General features: G+C 42.5%; 1 protein-coding gene across 1 annotated transcript in view; it reads right to left on the reverse strand.

The window, feature by feature from the left end:
* Positions 1-676: 676 nt before the first annotated feature.
* Positions 677-17,783, reverse strand: part of LOC133568187 (zinc finger protein 276-like) — a 57,101-nt gene continuing 39,994 nt past the window's right edge. The window contains exons 11-12 of the mRNA XM_061919941.1: positions 14,587-14,686; positions 677-3,115 (exon numbers count right to left, since the gene is read on the reverse strand). Of these exons, the coding sequence (XP_061775925.1) occupies positions 2,842-3,115; positions 14,587-14,686 (374 nt within the window). The 3' untranslated portion in view covers positions 677-2,841. The remainder of the gene's footprint in view (positions 3,116-14,586; positions 14,687-17,783) is intronic.

The raw sequence follows: 17,783 nt of genomic DNA on the forward strand, positions 1-17,783 counted from the left end.
TCTGTAAAGTGTATATAAGGCATACATGTATACAGGCAAAGAGCTGTGTAGGAATGAGAACTGATGTAAAACACAAAAGTTAAATGGAGTCTTAAAAACAGTGATATATATATATATATATATATTTTTTTTTTTTCCTGAAGGAATCAATAAAGTACTATCTATCCATCTATCTTTTTTTAATTTATTTTTATTTTACTTGTGGTCTATTATTTGTTTTGGGTTAGTGCGTGTGCCTCACAATATGAAGGTCCTGAGTTCAATCCCGGGCTCGGGATCTTTCTGTGTGGAGTTTGCATGTTCTCCCCATGAACGCGTGGGTTCCCTCCGGGTACTCCGGCTTCCTCCCACCTCCAAAGACATGCACCTGGGGATAAGTTGATTGGCAACACTAAATTGGCCCTAGTCTGTGAATGTGAATGTTGTCTTTGTGATGAGGTGTCAACTTGTCCAGGGTGTACCCCAACTTCCGCCCGTGTGCAGCTGGGATAGGCTCCAGCACCCCTGAACGGGACAAGCAGTAGAAAATGAATGGATGGATAAACACACACACATACTGTATACATTTCCTAGCTTCCTATTGTTATACTAGGACCACACATTTGAAACGCAGGTTTTTTAAATGTATATTTGTACAAATATGTTCATGTATTTCAGGCAACAGAAGACAATATGAGACAAGTAATACATTTATGTGTTAAAGTAAAGTGTAGAAAAGTCTTGTTTTAAAGTAAAACTGTGACATTAATTCTAAAAGTATTCCTTCCAGTTGTCGTGTTCACTTGGTAATCTCAGCATTCAAGACAAAGGTATATGAAAGTATAATCACAAACAGAACACTCCTGAACAATTAAAAGTATTTGCTTTTTTGGAATGTATGAACAATTTCATATCTGTGAACACTCTGGCTGTTTTACAGCACATGATTTGTTGCATTCCTTCTTGAAGGTACAGTTGTGCTCAAAATGATTCAACCCCCACACAATTTTGGTGTTTTAGCAAGTTGGACATTTATCCTGTATTTTGTTTATAGCCAAATAAAGATGTGTCAAATAGACAAATGCAACTTAAATTGTAACTGTATTTGACAAAATACCAAAAAAGGACATTTTTCTTAATATCTCATTGACAAAATGATTCAACCCCCTAGTTACATGCATCTTTAGTACTTAGTAGAACACCCTTTGGCAGTAATGACATCCTTCAAACGTGATACATAACCGGACACAAGCTTCTTGCAACCATCTACAGGTATTTTAGCCCATTCCTCTTGGGCAAAGGCCTCCAGTTCATTCATATTCTTGGGTTTGCGTGCTGCAACTGCCTTCTTCAAGTCCCACCACAGCTTTTCTATAGGATTTAGGTCTGGCGACTGTGAAGGCCACTCCAGAGTCTTCCAGCCCTTCTTCTGCAACCACTCTGATGTTTATTTGGAGGTATGCTTGGGATCCTTGTCCTGTTGGAAGGTCCAACGTCTCCCAGGCCTCAGCTTCGTCACTGACTTCATGACATTTGCAGCTAATATATCCTGGTAGGAAATAGAATTCATAATGCCTTGAACGCGCTGGAGATTCCCGGTACCTGAGGCAGAGAAACAGCCCCAGAGCATGATTGACCCCCCCACCATGCTTAACAGTAGGCAAGGTGTTCTTCTCTTTGTAAGCTTCATTTTTTCTCCTCCAGACATAACGTTGATTCATAGGCCCAAAGAGTTCCACTTTTGTCTCATCACGCCATAGAACAGTTTCCCAAAACCTTTGGGGTTTGTCCAGATGATTTTTGGCATACTGGAGTCTATTTTTTCTTGTGCCTGGTAGTCAGAAGTGGGGTGCGCCTGGGAGTTCTGGCATGGAGGCCTTCATCTCGTAGTGCGCACCTTAATGTCTGGGACGAAACCTGCGTTCCCCCATCTGCAATGTCCTGTTGTAGTGCCTCAGCTGTTACCCGGGGGTTTTTCACCACTGTACGCACACAGCATCCTCTTTCTACCACGCCCAGGTAGTGTTTCCACTGTGCCTTTAGCGTTAAACTTGCGAATTATGCTCTCAACTGTGTCTCTTGGAATGTGTAATGTCTTTGCTATTTTCTTATATCCATATCCTTTCTTATGAAGAAAAAATGGCCTCCTCTCTTGACTTCTTTGACCACTCCCTGGACTTCACCATGTTGCAAATACACCGTTGACCATCTACAAGAAGCTGAGCGTCACAGTCTTTTTCAATCAGTTTAAGTGTTGCTCGTTATGGTTCTAATCACATCTACAGGTGTTTTCAACACCAGATTGAAAAGACCTTATTTAAATTCTGTTCTTAAGAGTTATGATCTTCAAGGGGTTGAATAATTTTGTCAATGAGATATTAAAAGAAATGACACTGTTTGGTATGTTACAAAATATAATGTAATTCAAGTTGCATTTGTCTATTTAATGCATCTTTATTTGATATGACTATAAACAAAATACGGAATAAATGTCCAACTTGCTAAAACACCAAAAATGGGGGTTGAATAATTTTGATCACAACTGTAAGTGAAATTGTTCCAGAATGCAAGCCATCTCCCCTCAAACTCTAGACTGTCTGTCAGTACACTTCAATAAGTGTACTCAGTTCCTGAGTGTGAGAAATGTAACAGTCCCATGACACGTTTTCTTCATCTCTCCTTTTTAATGTGCAACCACTCCAGTCCAGCCACAGAGCCGAGATGGCAGGTGTTGAGGATGATGCACATTTAGCATATTGAGAATGACAGTGTTTTTCTCTATTGTGCGCTGAAAAGAAGTGCTTAAGTGCACCGATGGACACACTTATGAGTGTTGAAGCTCAGAAGATCTTCTCGCTGCTGTCATCTGTCCTGCTCCTGTGGCCCCGCCTCCTCGGGGCATGTGACGGCGTGCAGGTCGGGGAACGGGTGCGGCTGCGGCGGACCTCCTTCCTGATGTGCTTTAATCTGAGTGAGCGGGTGAACCATGGACATGTGCACATTGAGATTGTGGGCCTTCTCGAAGCGTTTGCTGCAGATCAAGCAGGCGAACTCCAGGTCGGCCTCCGCCTTGTGCTTGGTCATGTGATACTTCAGCGACGCCCGCTGCCGACATTGGAAGCCGCAGACTTCGCACCTGGAAAGAAAAATGTCTTGAAAAACGTACTCTACTTTCAGGTACTTTTACTGTGGTATGCGGTACTGCTTGGGGAGACGTGTGAGATGTTTGGAATTAATAAATGTGTCCTTTTTGTTGCAGGTGTGCGATGGTGGTGTTTCCCAGGAGGCAAGAAGGATGTCAGGAAGCAGCGTGCAGGTAACCAAAGTCTTCTAATCTTACCGTAATGCTCAAAACAAGCTCAGCAAACGGGCATGAAACACACGTGCAGCCACATTTAAAGGGGAACATTATCACCAGACCTATGTAAGTGTCAATATATACCAGGGGTCGGGAACCTTTTTGGCTGAGAGAGCCAAGAAGCCAAATATTTTAAAATGTATTTCCGTAAGAGCCATATAATATTTTTTTTAACACTGAACACAACAAAACGCATGCATTTTTAAGAAAGACCAACATTTCTAGAGGTCTCTTATTCTTTGTAATAACATTGTTATTCTGAAGCTAACTGTGGAGGGGGCGTGGTCTGCAGGGAAGCAGGGTGTTGCCAGCGACAGGTGCGTAGACGGCCCACCTGGGCCTTTTTATCTGATCGCCTGTCGCTATGTTATAAGCAGCAGCCAGGAGGAGAGACGGGCTTGGGGCTAGAAACCAGAGCGCGAGTTTGAAGGAAAGAGAAAAAGACAATTGCTGGAAAGCAACTGAGAGACTTATTGAAAAATAAAACAATATTGTAACCCTGAAACTGACTCTCATGTCAGTGCTTGGTGGTCTGAAGAACCCACTGGTTGGGCAAGCCCCACACTAACCAATAAGTTCAATTTTAGGACTAGATAGAACAATCCCATGATACAAAATAACCTGAGTAGAGTGGAAATAATAGGCTACCTCCTTCAGCGCTGCCTCAGAGCGGTTGTGATGTTGGACCTGGTTGGGTGGGACCTCCTACCACCCACTTAGAGGCTCGGATGATGACCTCCATAGCCATTGTCAATTGTCTCCCACTCTCTTTTCTCACAGGATTTTGGCCACATGATTTTTGGCTTTCGTCCTTGCATCTTAGTCTCGGTTGCAGGCTGTGACAGGTCGGGCACCACTATGCTTTGTTCCTCATCCCCAGCCTGAGCAAGGAGATTGATGTCCTGCAGACTTTGGTTTTGGTCCTGCTGCTGGACTTCATTCGACTTACTCGACTTGCTTCGTAAGAAGTAGCGGTCAATGCGAGGTTCCTTTTGCTCTGGCATCAAACACTTTTTCAAGCTTTGATGTCTTCTTAAGCCTGCATAGGATGTTACCTTGGTCCAGCCACACCTGCAGTAGGTGTTATAGGCTCAGGATAAATAAATGACTTCTTACCAACTTCTTGAACATAAAAATGCATGACAATATTTTATATTTTGAACGTTATTTTTAACACTGTGATTACAAGTGGAATTATTCATTATTTATTGTGTTAAGCAATGTCAGCTCAGATTTATCTGAGAGCCTGATGCAGTCATCAAAAGAGCCAATTCTGGCTCGCGAGCCATAGGTTCCCTACCCCTGGTATATACCTTGATGTTGCAGAAAAAAGACCATATGTTTTTTTAACCGATTTCCGAACTCTGAAAGGGTGAATTTGGCGATTTAAACGCCTTTCAATTGTTTGCTGTCGGAGCGATGACCTTTCACCCGTGACGTCACAACGGGAAGCATTTTCTCAAACACATTATACACACAAGTAGGGTTGGGTATCGAGTATCGATTGGAACCGGGACTAACTTTCCGATTCTCCCGGAATCGTTCAAAAGTTTAAATTTCGATTCCTAGTTTCGATACCCAGTCCGCCGACCGGAAGAAGAAGCCGCTGAACACCAACGAAGAAGCGCCCACCGAGCGAGTCAGTCAAGCATGGATAGCGGGCGTCGGCGGTCGAAAGTGTGGCTTTATTTTACTAAAAAAAATGAAATATCAGCAAAATGTAACAAGTGCGACAGGACTGTTTCGTGCTTAGGAGGGTGCACGTCGACCATGATGAAGCACCTCCGAGTTCATGGAGTACAAATAAATGCGTGTCCCGTCTTCGACGCGCTGTGCCGACCGTTCTCTTCTGACTCTTCCTCTGGCTCCGGCTCCGACGCCCAGCCTGGCACCTCGGTGACTGCACTGCAGTCCGAATCCGGTAAGTAAAACAATATATATGCAATAAATAATGTGTTTTGCGCCAACGTTGAGGCAGCTAACAAATTAGCCCGAGTATTTTTTCATAGACAATTTACAACCTGCTAGCCGGGCTCCGTGATGTGCTCAGCGTACTCCGTTCACCGTAGCGGCAATGGGGAAGATGTCGGTGTCACAGACGGAAGAGTGCCACAGAAAGGTCACTGCACACATAGTCAAAAGACTGCATCCCTTTTCAGAGGTGGAATCTCCAACATTTAGGTTAGTTAAGCAACAACGTTAGAGCTGAGCTAATTGATACTGGGCTAAACAGTAACAGCAACATTACATGTTTGTTTATGTTTGCAGGGATATGGTGAAAACTCTCAACCCAAAATACATACCACCTTCCAGGGACTACCTGTACAAGAAGAATCGGAATCGAAACAAAGAATCGGAATCGTTCGAATTCAAACGATACCCAACCCTACACACAAGTCAGATCAGCTCTGTTATTTTCCGTTTTTTCGACTGTTTTCCGTACCTTGGAGATATCATGCCTCGTCGGTGTGTTGTCGGAGGGTGTAACAACACGATCAGGGATGGATTCCAGTTGACTTACGTGGAGTTTGCATCGATTAGCACGGCATGGTAATCGCTGCTGACATGCTATTTAGGCTAGCTGTATGTAAATATAGCATCGTTACGCCTCATTTGTAGCTATATTTGCATCCAGCCTTTCCCTGCACCCACATTTAATGCCAAACAAACACATACCAATCGACGGATTCAAGTTGCACCAGTGTCAAAAGACAGGAAAGTCCCTTGTTTGTTCTGCACATTTTACCGACGATAGCGATGCTACGACAGAGATGTGTGGATATCCTGCGACACTCAAAGCAGATGCATTTCCAACGATAGAGTCAACAAAATCACAAAGGTGAATTTTGTTGATGTTATTGACTTATGTGCTAATCAGACATATTTGGTCGCGGCATGACTGCCAGCTAATCGATGCTAACATGCTATTTAGGCTAGCTGTATGTACAGTTTGTAGCTATATTTGCATCCAGCCTTTCACTCCACCCACATTTAATGCCAAACAAACACTTACCAATCGACAGATTTAAGTTGTTCCTGCGCATTTTACCGGCCATGCTAAGACAGACATGGCACAGAGATGTATGGATAACCTGCGACACTCAATCGTTGGTTAGAAGGCGATCGCCGAATAGCTTCAGTAGCTATTCGCTCAATAGCTTCAGTTTTTTCTTCAATTTCGTTTTCGCTATCTGATTCCACACTCCAACCATCCGTTTCAATACATGCGTAATCTGTTTAATCGCTTAAGCCGCTAAAATCCGAGTCTGAATCCGAGCTAATGTCACTATATCTTGCTGTTCTATCCGCCATGTTGGCATCACTAAATGACGTCACAGGAAAATGGACGATGGATATAAAGATAGCGAAAAAAAGGCACCTTAAAGCCTTTTTTTGGGATATTCCATGATGGGTAAAATTTTGAAAAAAACTTCGAAAAATAAAATAAGCCACTGGGAACAAATTTTTATTGGTTTTAACCCTTCTGAAATTGTGATAATGTTCCCCTTTAAAGCTGATTAGTGATCAGGAGCAGGTTAGCCTCTTGATCACCAATCAGAGGCGGGTGAAAATAATCAGTGCTCCACAAAAACAGAAATGGAACTTCGAACTAGGGCTGGGCAATATATCGATATACTCGATATATCGTGGGTTTGTCTCTGTGCGATATAGAAAATGACTATATCGTAATATTTGAGCATACGTTCTCACGCAGTTGCTTTTATTTGCTGGCATTACACTACAGCAGGGGCGCTCACACTTTTTCTGCAGCTGAGCTACTTTTCAATTGACCAAGTCGAGGAGATCTACCTCATCCCTATTTATAATTTATATTTATTTATTTATGAAACAGACATTTTTGTTAACAAGTTAATGGTGTTTAATGATAATACAAGCATGTTTAACACACATAGATTCCTTTATTTCATGAAGACAAGAATATAAGTTGGTGTATTTGATTCTGATGACTTGCATTGATTGGAATTAGACAGTGGTGCTGATAACGTCCGCATTTTCAAATGGAGGGAAAAAAAAGTCCTCCTTTCTGTCCAATACCACATGAAAGTGGTTGGATTTGGCATCTCATTTGTCCAACTAGCATACTCCTTTTTAAACACGTTGTTATGAGAGTAGCATATGTGTGTGGCCCTTTAATGTCTGGCAGCAGGTGAGTGACGTCAGTGAGTGTGCGGGTGGGCAAGCAAGTGAGAAAGCGGTCGCTGAGGGCGGGGGAGAAATACATTGGCATCAAACTCCGTAGCTTGCTAGCTTGTGCATGCTAGCTTTCTGAGACTCTTATTTTGTTAGCACAGGCAGGATGAAACAGGTCTTTTATGGTGAAGACAGGAACTGTGCAGTCGGTCTTTAGAGTTTTGACAGTAGGTACGGAGTCTCTAGAAATAAAATGTGTTTCTCTGCGTCCGCCCTGTTAGTGATTTTTTTCTTAAATAGAGCTTGCAGCAGCCAGCGTCATCTCACAAGATCCTCGGGTGCCGAAAGTGAAGTCTTGGTATGATTGATGATTGCTCATTTTTATGTCTATTTTTTAATGCCTGGCTTGAGATCGACTGACACACCCTCCGAGATCGACCAGTCGATCGCGATCGACGTAATGCCCACCCCTGCACTACAGGCTCTTCCCACTCTTTCTTGCCTCTCCTTCTCACAGACAGCAAGCTCACCTTCTTACAATACGTATACGCGCTCACGGAGCAGAGAGGTAGCAGCATAGGTAACGATAGCTGTGGTGCGAGTGGTAATACGAGAGAAAGAAGGTGCGAATCTGGTAACAAAGGAAGGAAGAATTAATTCCCAAGAGAAACAGCAGGGGATCCATCGTCTGGCGTGGTTTGGCTTCAAGCGGGAATATGTCGAACTGACAACCTTGATTTGTCAAGTGTGGGATTTGGTTGTAGCGGGGGGTGTATATTGTAGCGTCCTGGAAGAGTTATTGCTGCAAGGGATTCTGGGTATTTTTTCTCTTGTGTTTATATTGTGTTACGGTGTGGATGTTCTCCCGAAATGTATTTGTCATTCTTGTTTGGTGTGGGTTCACAGTGTGGCGCATATTTGTAACAATATTTAAGTGGTATATACGGCCACCCTCAGTGTGACTTGTATGGTTGGTGACCAAGTATGCCTTGCATTCACTTATGTTGTGAGTAAAAGCCGCATATATCATGTGACTGGGCTGGCACGGTGTTTGTAGGGAGGAAAAGTGGGCGTGACGACAGGTTGTAGACAACGCTAAAGGCAGTGCCTTTAAGCCACGCCCCCGATATTGTTGTCCGGGTGGAAATCGGGAGAAATTCGGGAGAAAGGTTGCTCCGGAAAATTTTCGGGAGGGCACTGAAATTCAGGAGACTCCCGGGAAAATCGGGAGGGTTGGCAAGTATGCTTCCAACAATATTAACTACACATCATAGTCCTTGTCTCAGTTAGTTCACTGCTGTTTTTACACTCACAGTAGTCTCAAGTGCATAAGTACGGCAAAATGCAGTACTCAGAAAGGTCGTAATCATCCATCCATCCATCTTCTTCCGCTTATAAATGGGTTGTACTTGTATAGCGCTTTTCTACCTTCAAGGTACTCAAAGCGCTTTGACACTACTTTCACATTTACCCATTCACACACACATTCACACACTGATGGAGGGAGCTGCCATGCAAGGCGCCAACCAGCACCCATCAGGAGCAAGGGTGAAGTGTCTTGCTCAGGACACAACGGACGTGACGAGGTTGGTACATGGTGGGAATTGAACCAGGGACCCTCGTGTTGCGCACGGCCACTCTCCCACTGCGCCACGCCGTCCCCAGGTCGTATCCGAGGTCGGGTCGCGGGGGCAACAGCCTAAGCAGGGAAACCCAGACTTCCCTATCTCCAGCCACTTCGTCTAGCTCTTCCCGGGGGATCCCGAGGCGTTCCCAGACCAGCCGGGAGACATAGTATTCTCAGTGTGTCCTGGGTCTTCCCCGTGGCCTCCTACCGGTTGGACGTGCCCTAAACACCTCCCTCGGGAGGCGTTCGGGTGGCATCCTGACCAGATGCCCGAACCACCTCATCTGGCTCCTCTCGATGTGAAGGAGCAGGGGCTTTACTTTGAGTTCCTCCTGGATGGCAAAGCTCCTCACCCTATCTCTAAGGGAGAGCCCCGCCACACAGCGGAGGAAACACATTTCGGCCGCTTGTACCCGTGATCTTAAACTTTCGGTCATGACCCAAAGCTCATGACCATAGGTGAGGATGGGAACGTAGATCGACCGGTAAATTGAGAGCTTTGCCTTCCGGCTCAGCTCCTTCTTCACCACAACGGATCGGTACAACGTCCGCATTACTGAAGACGCCGCACCGATCCGCCTGTCGATCTCACGATCCACTCTTCCCCCACTCGTGAACAAGACTCCTAGGTACTTGAATTCCTCCACTTGGGGCAGGGTCTCCTCCCCCACCCGCAGATGGCATTCCACCCTTTTTTGGGCGAGAACCATGGACTCGGACTTGGAGGTGCTGATTCTCATTCCGGTCGCTTCACACTCAGCTGTAAACCGATCCAGTGAGAGCTGAAGATCCCGGTTAGATGAAGCCATCTGATGCATCATCTGCAAAAAGCAGAGACCTAATCCTGCGGCCACCAAACCGGAACCCCTGAACGCCTTTACTGCGCCTAGAAATTCTGTCCATAAAAGTTATGAACAGAATCAGTGACAAGGGACAGCCTTGGCGGAGTCCAACCCTCACTGGAAACGTGGCCGACTTACTGCCGGCAATGCGGACCAAGCTCTGACACTGATCATAAAGGGAGCGGACCGCCACAATAAGACAGTCCGATACCCCATACTCTCTGAGCACTCCCCCACAGGACTTCCCGAGTCAAAAAAAGAACCTGGAAGAGAATATTTGTAAAGCAGAGACGTCAAAATCAGAGTTTCAAGGCCCTTTACTCACTAAATGTATTTGTTCTTTCCGTTTTAACAGAAAAAAGTGCAGGCACCGCATGACATTGCATACCTTTTTAAACTTTAATATTATCCAAAGTAGCAAAAAAAAATATTCTCAGACTTTCCAAACATTTTATTTTGTTTATACTACTTGAATTTCTGCTTGACTTATGGTTTTCGAGCAAGTTATCCTTCAAATTGTACACTGTAAAAATGACAATACATTCTACTGTACAATTTGCAATGTTTTATATTGAAAAACTCTACCACTGTTTTTTTATGGGAAATTCTGTGAACTGAGCTGCCAGTGTTATTACTGTAAAGTACGCATATTTCCATCCATTTTCTACCGCTTGTTCCCTTTTGGGGTCGCGGGGGGCGCTGGCGCCTATCTCAGCTACAATTGGGCGGAAGGCGGGGTACACCCTGGACAAGTCGCCACCTCATCGTAGGGCCAACACAGATAGACAGACAACATTCACACTCACATTCACACACTAAGGCCAATTTAGTGTTGCCAATCAACCTATCCCCAGGTGCATGTCTTTGGAAGTGGGAGGAAGCCGGAGTACCCGGAGGGAACCCACGCAGTCACGGGGAGAACATGCCAACTCCACACAGAAAGATCCCGAGCCTGGATTTGAACCCAGGACTGCAGGACCTTCGTATTGTGAGGCAGACGCACTAACCCCTCTGCCAACTTTAACACTGTTACGCATATTTGTAACAGTGTTAAAGTTGTTTATACGGCCACCCTCAGTGTGACCTGTATGGCTATTGACTAAGTATGCATGGCATTCACTTTTGTGTGTCTGTACAAGCCGCGTATATCATGTAACTGAGCCGACACGCTGTTTGTATGAAGAAAGCGGACACGACGACAGGTTACATGAGACGCTAAAGGCAGTGTCTTCATAGCACGCCCTCAATATTGTTGTACGTGTGAAAATCGAGAGAATGGTTGCCCCGGGAGATTTTAGGTAGGGGCACTGAAATTTGGGAGTTTCCCGGAAAAATCGTGAGGGTTGGCAAGTATGCCGTACGTGCATGTCACGTACGCAACTTGGGGGACTTTGGGGAAATATATGTGCTCTATGAACTTTGGGGAGGGGAACGGCACTTTGGCCTGTGGGACTGAGTGTGTGGTGCAGGTGTTTGATTTGTATTGGCGGGTTATATGGACGGGAGGGGGGAGGAGTTTGTTATGAATATTAAATATAAGCCTGGCTGTGTTGTGGCTAAAAGTTATATATGTCCTGTGTTTATTTACAGTTTTAGTCGTTTCCAGGTGACTATCAGGTCCCACCTGTGACTTTGTAATTTGCGTAGTGGCAGTGACACCCGGAGAACTTGGGTGTGTGTTTGTTACAATGTAATATGTACAATATTTACTCTATTTTGGTAATTTTATGCATTACCGGAACTTCTTTCCTCAGTTTCCACAGCGGTGCACTTCCGGCAACAAATGTGTGATCCTACTTCCGGAAAAAAATGTGAGCGTGTTCTAATCCTGGCAGAGATGGTAACAGACAACAAAGGTAATGCCGTAGCATGCAAGTGTTACTATGCTAGAAAAACAGTTCCTCAGTGTTCCCTCTTATTATACAGGATATGGAACGTAACTGAAGTCTTGTTGACGGTTTTTGATGCATTTTTAAAGTGAGTTAAGGTTGGATTGCTCCCCGTTTGCTGCTTTGCTAGTGACGAAGATAGATATCTACATGTATCCATATTTAAAAGGTATTTCTTTTGTTCCATAGTCATATTTGAAATAGCTAGTGTTCCATCTTGTGTTCTGTTTATCTTTTCCCTTGTTCCATAGTCCTAACTCCTGACTGATGGTACACTGTAGCCGACCTTGTGCTTGGAATGCAGGAACAGCGATACTCCTTCTTCCTATCTCTTTCTGGCTCCAGCTTAGGAAGACAATAGATAAGTGTATTCGCTCTGTAGGGGAGTGGCGAGTGGTGTAGGGAAAAAAGGCAAGACTTCTGGAGTGTTGTCAGATCAACTTGGGCGATGCGATTTAAATGTGTGTTCATAGATTGGTCTCCCAAAGCTTTGGAATAAAATGTCAAAATACCTATTCTGTCTGGGATTCATTTAAAATCAGCTTATGTGTTATCAAAATAACTTAGGGTGTTATGTGTCATCAAAAGAACTTGGGGGTGACCAGCAGCTTAAATTCCCTCTGAGGAACATCTGGTCCAAACACAACACTAGCCACCTGGAACAAGACGATTTTTTCGCAAATTAGAAAGCAGAAAAACTTTGGTCTTCTTGTCTCTCATAGAGATTGTGAATAGGCAAAATTCCTCCTCCCTCCCAAAAAGTGCAGTTCCCCTTTTAAAGAGAATTTGTGAACTGTTGAGAGCAATCTATTGCACTCATTTTTGTTGGTAAATGAAAGCGATAAGAAAGATAAGAGATGATCACACTTACACATCTCTCACATGTATATGCTGCCTCTTTGCTTGGTCAACATTGCAAATGAAAATATGTTCTTAATTATCTAACCCCGGATAAACACATGTGAAATATATATATCAATACATTTTAAGTGTTTCCCCCATAATATGTATTAGTTAAGTTTGGTGTCTCTCCGGCGGGGGGAGGGGGGGAAGGATGTAAGGATCGCTGTAACTCGGCCTGTCTCCACCTCGTTGCTGCCACCACAGCCTGGGGGGCAATAGACTACAGACTGTGGTGAAGTAGGCCGGCTTCGTCGTCTGAAGAAGCCTACAATTTTGGGTTGTGTTTTCCGCTCCATATGCTAAATAGCGATATACGATAAATATCTCTATTTTTTCCATAAAGTAAAAAAACTGTCCTACTTATCTGAGATACTAAGTACGTCATTATTATGCCAAATGCTGAAATATGCTCAATTCATCATGCTTAATTTATTACAGCATTTGGAAAGCCTGTAGTTGATTTTTATTATGTAAATGTTATATTTTTATCAACATGTGATAGCAGGGACCCTGCCATTCAAAACTAGGCTGTTACATTACTAATGATTAATGTAACTATAGCTGAAAAAATAGTACACTAGCAATAGGAGAGAATATTCATCCCTGAACACCATGGAGTTCATGTAGGCTTTATGATGCAGTTACATTATTATATCAACTATCAGAGACAGGAACTCTTCATTTAACATAATGTCCTTATTTGCAGCTTCAACACAGTAAAAGGTAACGTGAAATAACAGACAGACCTTTGCTGTCCGTAACACACACACACACATTGCAAAATGAGTTAACGTTATGCTAAAAGCTAATTAGCTTTCACCTCAAGGACTGCAAGCGAGTTGAGCTGCCGTTTATGTTTCTAAAACGTCAATAAGCTCATAGTGATGTTACCGGTAGTTGGCTGGGAGGTGTTTATTATAATTTGGGGAGAGTCCGCTGCCTAATGCTTACCTGCTAAACACCTATCTGCTCATTACGACGCTGGAGCACAGACTCCATGCGCTCTGAATTCGCACTGCTGATTGGCTGTTACCGCTCTAAATACGCACTGCTGATTGGCTGTTACCCCTCTGCTTGTAACCAATCGGATGGTTCTGTGGGTGGGACAATGTTGGGTGCTGCAGAGACTATTGATAGAGACAGAGGCAGAATGAAGTGGAGCAGCTTGTTAAGACTTTAGCTTAAGCGGCGGCTCTTTATTGTTAAGGCGGCCGCCTTAGCAACAAAGCGCAGCGGGAAACCCTGATATGAAAGTCAATGTTTGCATACTACATAAGCACTGTAGACAGAAACAGGAAGTAAGTCTGAGCTACATATTGTCAATAAGAGTTGACATATTCTTACATGTTCCTGTTCCTGCTGTGTCTACACAAGAAATAAATGTACGTACGTTTTGATTGGACAGTTGATGTGAGCGCTGCTCAGAGACAAATAAGATTGGCCAAATTATCGCTAATTGAGTAACTGTGCAAGGAAGTTGTGGGCATTGGACAAAGTTGTGAGGCTACACAAAATTTGAGAGGATAAATAAATGAATTTGCATGAATTGGCGCGATTGCGACATGCTAATTTCCTGGAGGGACTGAAAAACAAACTCTTACAATCACAAAACAAAACTATCCTCAAAATGTCGGCTTTTGGCGCAGCTTTGTAAGGAAAACTGGAAATTTTAGACCAACAATCGGCACAAAAAAACAGATTGATCAATCACTAAAAACAACAAGAAAATGTCTTTCATTTCGTATACTCTGAATCAACATGTGCTTTTACAGTAGGTAACAGTACTTGCATTGTATTGTTTTATAGAGCATACAGTAGATATAGTGTAGTACTTACTGCAGTGGTTTGGCTCCAGAATGTCTCATTTGGTGAACTGAAAGATGTTTCCTTTGTTTAAAAGTCTGTCCACACTGGTCACAGATGTAGTTTCTCTCCTCTAATAAACAAAAACAAATAAACGTAAACACACATTCGTTTGTTCAAATAATGAGCTTCGTCAATATGTATTGTGTTGAAAATGATTGTAATACACACTAATATAAATGTCAATTAATTATGGATCATTAGCTGTTAAGTTGAGAAGCTGATTTGCTTGTTTTTTATTTATTTAATATTATTAATAAAATGAAAAATGTAATAATGCTTGACCTAGTATAGTGATGATACCGCATCAATTCCATTTATGGGGTCAATACCTTGCGGTTGAATGACAGACAGTGCGACTATGTAGTGTGTCTGTCATAATAATGATGATAATAACAATACAATTTTTGTCCTGTCCAGTCACTCAGGCAAATCATATAGTTGATGTAGATGCTGTGCAGATTTACTTTACTTTTCTCTTATTGCCTTATTTCTATTTGACTTTATTGAGCAGGAAGGGATAGAAAGAAGAAAAAATGGAGGACAGGCGGGGAAATTGATGAAACGTGATCATAGGCATAATAATAAACATAATAGCACAGGCAGAACATTGCGATTAATGATGCAGGAGTCAAAGATAAAGTGCATCAATCCTTACTGTTACATTTACAACAGGTGCAGCTCAACAGGCAGAGTAGTGACTTCCTTGTCCCCTTGACCCAGCTCCGGAAATCCCCTCTTGGTGAATAGCTCTCTATGATGATGATGCGGACACGTTTGTTACTGGATACTTTTTTGAATACGCTTCTGCAACATAACTATTTGTTACTTGTGTATTTTGACAAATGTGCTGTTTTACAACGCAAAATTGTTCAATTAAAGACACTCATATCATACCGCATGTCAAGCCTGTGCGCTATTGTGTATTTGGCTGTTGTGTAGCTGCTAACTACACAACAAGTATTGTAAATTAGGTGACTAAAATACAAGAAAACCTTGTGTGATTATTGAAGGAAATTTAGACATTAACTGGCTATTCCCCATTAACCGTTCCAAAGTCAAAATGCCCCTTGCTAACATTTTTTACATGCTTACAACTAGGGCTAGGCGATATATTGATAAACTCGATATAATGCGGGTTTGTCTCTGTGCGATATAGAAAATTACCATATCGTGATATTCGAGTATACGTTCTCATGCAGTTGCTTTTAGCTGCGGGCATTACACTACAGGCTCTTCTCACTCTTTCCTGTCTCTCCTTCTCACAGACAAGCGCACCTTCTTACATACGTCACATACTGTCACGTCATACGCCCTCGCAAGAGAGGTAGCAGCATGGGTAACGTTAGCTGTGACGCTAGCGGAGTGGTGCGAGTGGTAATACGAGAGAACGAGAAAAAGTGCCTATCTAGTAACAAATGAACGAAGAATTAATTCCTAAGAAAAACAGCACAGGGTCCATCTTCTGGTGGTGGTTTGGCTTCAAACGGGAATATGTCGAACAAATATGCGGCAAAAGCGTTGTTACAAAAAGTAGCACCTACTGCTAATTTGTAGCGTCATTTGAAAAGTCCCCCGATAGAAAATTAGGAGTGCTTGAACCTGCATGTCACATCTCCGTTCGGTGCCATACCCACAAAATGCCAAAGCAACCATTTCCAGATCGTAAGAAAATATAGTCAACAACAGAATTTAATAACGTCCGTAGTAACCTACCACATAGCAAAGGACGAACACTTTTTGATTTCCTGTTACACAGCTCTTTTTTATTTGACATTTATTGAAATTTCTTGTGTGAAATCATACACAAAAGTGCACTTTATTTGTTTTAAACTACTGTAGTGGCGTTCTGTACAAAAAGTGCACTTTAATTTAGTGTTGTTTTGATATGTCTGGTTGATTGGCAACAGTAAATTGGCCCTAGTGTGTGAATGTGAGTGTGAATGTTGTCTGTCTATCTGTGTTGGCCCTGCGATGAGGTAGCGACTTGTCCAGGGTGTACCCCGCCTTCCGCCGGATTGTAGCTTAGATAGGCGCCAGCGCCCCCCGCGACCCCGAAAGGGAAAAAGCGGTAGGAAATGGATGGATGGATCTTAGTGACATTATGCACAAAAGTGCACTAATAGCTTGTTTTAAAATGTCTCTGTTTTGAATTGACATGAATGTGTGTGCCACTGCTTAATAACTGTTTAATAAATACACTTTTGGTAAATTGACTAAATTTTCCTCTCTGCATGAAAGTTTAAAATGAGCATATATTAATGCAATATGAACAAGAATGTTTTAATGTAGACACATAGAATCATCATACTGCTGTGATTATATACATAAGTGTTCATTCAAGTCTAAGGCAACATATTGAGATATATATTGTGTATCGTGATGTGGCCTAAAAATATCGAGATATTAATAAAAGACCAGATCGCTCAGCCCTACTTACAATGCTAACATGCTAACTTTGCAGGCGTATGCCTCAGTATTATTAACTTATATAAGCTGGCACACGCAAACAAAAGCATGCCAACTCAAATTTTTTGCTAATTTTGCCAGTGTACACCTCAGAGTCACATAACCTGCTTGGTATTTGCTAATTGTTAACATGCTAATGTTATAACGTGATATGTGGCCAGCGTCTTGCCTAATTTTGCCATTTTATTGCTCTCTGTTAAATGAAATCTACCTTAAAAACTGATATTTAATATAAAATAAAATCCGGTGTAATATGTAATGTAAATAAAAATGTATGATAATGTATAATGTAAATAAAATATAGTGTAATATGTAATGTAGTACGTAATGTATATAAAACTGTGTAAGATTTAAAAGAACAATTTAATTAGGGACAAGCGGTAGACGTTGGATGGATGGATATAAGTGTTGTTGATAAATCATATACCATATTTTTCGGACTATAAGTCGCAGTTTTTTTTCATAGTTTGGCCGTGGGTGCGACTTATACTGAGGAGCGACTTGTGTGAAATTATTAACACATTACCGTAAAACAGGGGTCACCAACCTTTTTGAAACCAAGAACTACTCTGTGGGTACTGATTAATGCGAAGGGCTACCAGTTTGATACACACTTAAAAAAATTGCCAGAAATAGCCAATTTGCTCAATTTACCTTTAATAAATATTATATATATATATATATATATATATATATATATA

The sequence above is a fragment of the Nerophis ophidion genome, linkage group LG14 (assembly GCF_033978795.1).
Source record: "Nerophis ophidion isolate RoL-2023_Sa linkage group LG14, RoL_Noph_v1.0, whole genome shotgun sequence".
Lineage (NCBI taxonomy): Eukaryota > Metazoa > Chordata > Actinopteri > Syngnathiformes > Syngnathidae > Nerophis > Nerophis ophidion.